The following is a 5,915-nucleotide window of genomic DNA, read 5'->3' as shown; positions in this document are numbered from 1 at the left end:
ATTTTATAAAATTTTATATTTCAAATGTTATAAAAGAAAAATAAATGATAAATGAAATTAATGATAATAAATTAATATTAAAAAACAAAATTTCAGAACTAGGTAAAAAACAACGCGGTTCAAAAAGTTGAATTTCAAAAGCGCCTGGTTTTGTAAAAGTTGGTAAAAAACGACGGATTTCGTAAAATTGTTTGAGGTGACGGATTTTAGAGGACGGAACACTCTCCTTTTTGAATCATTGGGAATTTTTCCTATTTTTAATGATATGCACGCCCCTTGTAGTCGTACCTTTCTATCAGCTTTCCTTGAAACCCTTTACTATTTTTAACGAGTATTCTTTTTTGGCTTTGTTTCTTTCTTGCTGACAAAAGTCTTTGAGTTAAATGTCATTTTCGTACCTGTGGTTTGTCCAACTACGCAACTTTAGTACCATTTTTGAATTTTTCGCAACTGGCTACTCAATGTTTCAAAACCTGGTCATTTTAGTACTTTTTCTTAACCTCGTTTAATTTGTCCATTAAGTCAAGGGCATAATGGTAACTTAAGTTATTTTATTTATTTTCTTTTCTCTTTTAAATCCCTCCCCCTATTATATTATCCAAACCCTAATAATATGGCATCCCATTTCACCTTCATCGATCACTCACAGCCGTCATCCCCTTCATCGATCAGCCATGGTGGCTTGTTTATGCGGTTCACAAACCATTATTCGAACCTCTTGGACGTCGTACAACCCCGGTCGAGGATTTTATTGTTGTGCGAGACCGGTATGTTGCATTCCCAAATTTTAACCTAATATGTATGTATGTGTTGTTGCTCCAATTTTTAACCTAATTAATGTGAAATTGGAAGGGACGAAACTATGGGTTTGTTCTATGGTTTGATCCTCCAATGTGTCAAAGAGCGAGTGCTATTATACTAGGCCTTTTGAAGTCAATTAACGAACACAAAGAAAAGGCAAGAACCATGGCTAAGACGAACTCAACCCTTGAAGAAATTGGAAGAAAATTGACAATGGAGAACAAAAGGCTCAAACAAGTGTTATGCATTTCATGGCTATTTTTCATTTTGTATTATGTATTTAATTGAAAAACTAATGCAAGTATGCCTAATGCAAGTTTGATTATTATGTAATGGTGTTGTTTGTAATCTATGTATCAAAAGGTATGTTTGTGTTAATGATGGATGTTTGGTTTTTTTGTTGAGTTTGTTTGGTTGTTTGTAATCTATGAGACTTTTGTCAAACCATAATGATACTTTTGTCAACCCATAATGGTTAAGGTGAATAAATTTTGTCAAATCGAGGGATAACTTTCCTTTGTTTGATGAGCATGTAATCTGGAAAACAAAAACTAACCAAAGCAAATTATCCAAACACCTGCAGCTAACCAAAACAACAACTACTCAAAACAACTTACCAAAATAGCAAAGCTGCAACAGCAGCTAACCAAAATTGCAGCAACAGCTGATCCAAAATTGCAACATGAGCATATCCAAAACAGCCAATCCCTGCAGCATGAGCTGATCCAAAACTGCAGCATGAGCAGCTAACCAAAATTGCAGCAGCCAATCCAAAACAGCCAATCCCTGATTCAATCCAAACATTTGATCCAATCCAAACCATTATCCAATCCAAAACAGCAGCAACCTTGATTCAATCTAAACATTTGATCCAATCCAAACCATGATCCAATCCATGATCCAAAACAACCAAAACAAGAACCAACCAAAATAAACCAAATTCATGTTTACATAATACCAAAACATAATACCATTAGTGTAATTAATTTTTCAAGGTTTTAAAACACATTCAAAACATATTACATAGACCTAATTAATATCATAAGTTTGATACCAAACATTCAAACACTTAACATGAAACAAACAAAAATAGGTAAATAGAGTTTCAAACAATTAAACACTTAACATCTAAACTACAGCTTCTGTTCTAGCCCTCTTTGATGCCTTATCAGCCTGTGTTCTAGCCACACCTTGTTTCCCCTTTGACTTACTAGCCCCACCTTGTTTTCCCTTTGACTTAGCAGCCCTATCTTGTTTTCCCTTTGCCTTAGTAGGCCCAACTTTGCTCTTGCCACAGGATCTCTTGTTATGTCCAAGCTGCTTACAAATGTCACATTTTACATAATTTCCTTTCCTTAGCTCTTGAAATGTTTTGACTTAACTCAAGAATTTCCTCAGCAGACTTCTTTCTATTTTTCTTTGGTCTACCTATTTGCTTGTGATACTTTAGAGCTGTTAAGGTAGTTGGGCATTCAGAGATTGGCCATAGCTCCATACTATTAATTGGGTCTAAGGATTTTGCATAGACTTTTTTCCAAGTATCTAAATAATAGGCTTCATCCACCCACTTCTCTGGTATGCCATCACCTTGTCCATTCATGGCCATATCATAAATACAAGCTACTGCATGCCTATCAATTCCCATCTTCTGCATGTGCAAGTCCTTTGTTCCATATCCACAGCTCTCTTCTCATTGGTTGGACCAGTCACCTGATATTTTGTACTTCCATTCCAAATAACAGTGTAGTTATTGGCTTCAGCCATGATTTTGTCAAATAACTTTGTTGCAACTAGTGTTAATGGCCCTTGGCACCTTGCAATGGTCTTATGCACCACAACCATCCTTCTCATTAGATACTCCCTAATGAACTCAAGACAAGTAATAACAGGTTTGTCTCTTCCCATAATCAATTGCCTATTGAATACCTCACAAAGATTGTTGATTAAACATCACACCTTGGCCAAACTGCGATAAATTAAAGGAAATACACCATCACAAAACTTATATAAATTCAAGGAAATACAACATTTACTCTTTAGCTAATGAAAAGTGCATACCACTGAAATAAGCTCTTGACGAATGTTTGGGTGGAATCTCTTTCAACCAATCATAGAGTGTGGCGTCTTTATTTTGTATTTCTTTCATACACCTTTCAAATTCCTGTGGTGTGGTTGCAAAGGCACATTTTTGAAACATGTTTTTGTACACAACACCTCTCCACCTTGGCTTCATGTTCTCATGTATATGTCTTAAACAATACCTATGTTCAGCACTTGGAAACACCTTCTGTAAAGCTGGTATTATACCTTAAAGACAACAATTAAATGTATGAATAATAAGCAAACAAAAAAATCATATGCATGTAAAATAAGCAAACAGTTTAAGAAAAAAAAACAAACGTTTTGTCTGTCACTTATGAAGGTGAAATTACTATTTGAATACAGATCCAAATCATCCCCCAAACATTCTAAAAACCATGTCCTGCTAGCAGTTGTCTCAGCCTCCACCAATGAGTATGCAAGTGGATAAATTCCATTATTTCCATCCATCCCAACTGATGTCAAAATCTGTCCTGGAAAGGGCCCTTTCATAAAACACCCATCAAGACCAAGTAGATCTCTCCCACCTAGCTTAAACCATTCCTTTAGTGCACCAAAGCAGATATATATTCTTCTAAACTGCCTTGTTGGACTGCTAGGGTCGCAACAAGGTTCAATATCTAATTTCACTGTTGTACCTGGATTAGATCTAACAAGCTCTTCAGTATAATCCCTTAGACTCTCATACTGAGCTTCATAATCTCCGAGAACCTTCTTTTCAGCCATGGCCTTAGCCCTGCTAACCTGATATGGGGAAACTTCTATTGGAAATTTCTTTTGCAAATCTTCTACAATATTTCGAGGCTTTTTGTTTGGATCACTTTTAATGGTTGGTTCAATTTCCCAAGCCAACCAATTTATGGTGCACAAGTTAACATCTCTTGGTTGCAAACAAGTGTGGTCTTTAAAGTATGTTTTCACAGTCCAGCTACCCTCTTGCCTAACATTTGATATGTGTAAAGTCCAAGGGCAAGTGGGTTTCTGGTCTTTCTTTTTAGGTGTGGATTTTACTAAATTACCCCTTGATGCACCCATCATTTTGGTCCCACTTGAACATGCTACAGATTCCCCCTTGGAAGTCTCAACTCTTTTTGTCCCATCCCCTTTACTTTCACACCTAACAAGGCTTGGGTCCACACCTAAACAAATAACCCGATATCTTCGATTATCATTTAGCTTAACATGTAATTGTCTTCTTGAGTCAATTGCATGTTGTTTAACAACCACTTTATGAAATCTTTATCTTCAAAACTTTGGCCAACATAAAAGGGGCAATTCACATCTTCTGCACCCCTTTTGTTTTTCCTATTGAGCCTAAGAGCTTGTTGCAGTGATGTATCATCACCACCAATACTAGCAAACTCCTCTAAGTCAATCTCATCTAAAACTTCATCTTCATCATCTTGTTCGCCTTCATCACTTATGTTAAACTCCACAACAGCTCTATAATCATTCATATCCACATTAGTATCATCATCTAAATAATATTCATCTACCATGTAATCAGAGTCATCCTTCTCACTATTATCAGACCCCTTATCACTACCAACATCAGGACTCTCATCACTCTCAACATCATCCTCCTCATCACTATCATCAGCCCCCTTATCACTACTATCGGATCCCTCAACATTATTGTCAATAATACCCTCATCACTACTAAATTGATAATCCTCCCATCCAACATTCAAATCTTCATCATTCCCCCCTCTAACATTCAATTATTTCCTAGGATGTGTTCTAAAATGTTCAACATATAACTCTAGTATTTTGAATATGCTTTGCCATTTCAATAACATCCCTATCACTACCCAAAGGTCTTAAACTAACATCTAACTCTTCTCCAGGGAGCTTGTAATGGTATGCTACTACATCTTCATCTAAATAACCTAGTTCTTCTAACATATTCTTTAGAATAATGACTGAGAAATATTCAGAATGAACCTTATCAATAAAGTCAACATGACCAAAATCGTATCTTCTCCCACCTGGACCATTGCTAAACTTACCACCATGGTGAACTTCTAGTGTAAACATGTACGGGTTGTCTGCTGAAATTTTAAGGTAAAGAAACATATTAGGATCGAGAAAGAAGTTAAAAAGATTAAAGGATCATCGGATTGAATGAGAATTTGATTAACTAACCGTATTCAACAGATGATTGGAAGTCAGACGATTCCTGTCGAACAACCCACATTTCGGCCATATTATGAATCGGATTGGTTGAATACGATGATTGATGATTGGAATTGCTCTTTGCAGTTGTTATGATTTGATTATTAGGGCTTGTGAATCGGATTTGTGAATACGATGATGATGAACGGGGTTTAAGTTTTGATTATTAGGGTTTGGGTAATATAATAGGGGAGAGGGATTTAAAAGAGAAAAGAAAATAAATAAAATAACTTAAGTTACCATTATGCCCCTGACTTAACGGACAAATTAAACGAGGTTAAGAAAAAGTACTAAAATGACCAAGTTTTGAGGCATTGAGTAGCCAGTTGCGAAAAATTCAAAAATGGTACTAAAGTTGGGTATTTGTAACTCAAAATCTTTATTATTACTCTCCTTGCCACTTCCATTCCATTCTTCTTTCTAGATTTCTTTCAATCCATCATCAAATAACAATTACTCATTTGACTTTGACTTTAATCTGTGCCCAAATTCACGTATTTTTATTATTAATCCCATCTGGGTATTTTACAAATCTGTTACTATCTGATTCTGATCTGGGTAGTTTGAATTTGGTTAAAATATTAATCCTTTTAGGTTTCATTAATTAAATTAAATGAGGGATATTGGGGCAAAAGATTGGAAGAAGAAGATGCTTCCAGTTCCACCTGGAACTCAAGAAAGTGATTACTCGATTGCTTTAGAGTACATGGGTCCAGATGTATCATATGAGCTTCCTAGAGCACAACCATTAGACATACACCCCCCCCCCCCTTCCATCCAATCACCAAATCGAAGCCCCAGATTATCCGCAACCTCAGAATCAGAGGCCTGAATACGTT

The 5,915-nt window shown here is 36.0% G+C and overlaps 1 protein-coding gene across 1 annotated transcript; it reads right to left on the bottom strand.

Moving 5' to 3' along the window:
- Positions 1 to 1,414: 1,414 nt before the first annotated feature.
- Positions 1,415 to 3,939, bottom strand: LOC143635367 (uncharacterized). Its single transcript, XM_077103220.1, has 5 exons — positions 3,198 to 3,939; positions 2,835 to 3,108; positions 2,512 to 2,716; positions 1,939 to 2,118; positions 1,415 to 1,648 (listed from the first exon to the last, which is right to left on the bottom strand). Exons 1-5 carry the CDS (start codon positions 3,937 to 3,939, stop codon positions 1,415 to 1,417), a joined length of 1,635 nt encoding a protein of 544 aa, XP_076959335.1.
- Positions 3,940 to 5,915: the final 1,976 nt, after the last annotated feature.

Source organism: Bidens hawaiensis, unplaced genomic scaffold, assembly GCF_021521415.1.
Source record: "Bidens hawaiensis isolate Kalapana, Puna unplaced genomic scaffold, B.hawaiensis_p1.1 tig00007455_1, whole genome shotgun sequence".
Taxonomy (NCBI): domain Eukaryota; kingdom Viridiplantae; phylum Streptophyta; class Magnoliopsida; order Asterales; family Asteraceae; genus Bidens; species Bidens hawaiensis.
This window is presented reverse-complemented; position numbering and strand designations above follow the sequence as displayed.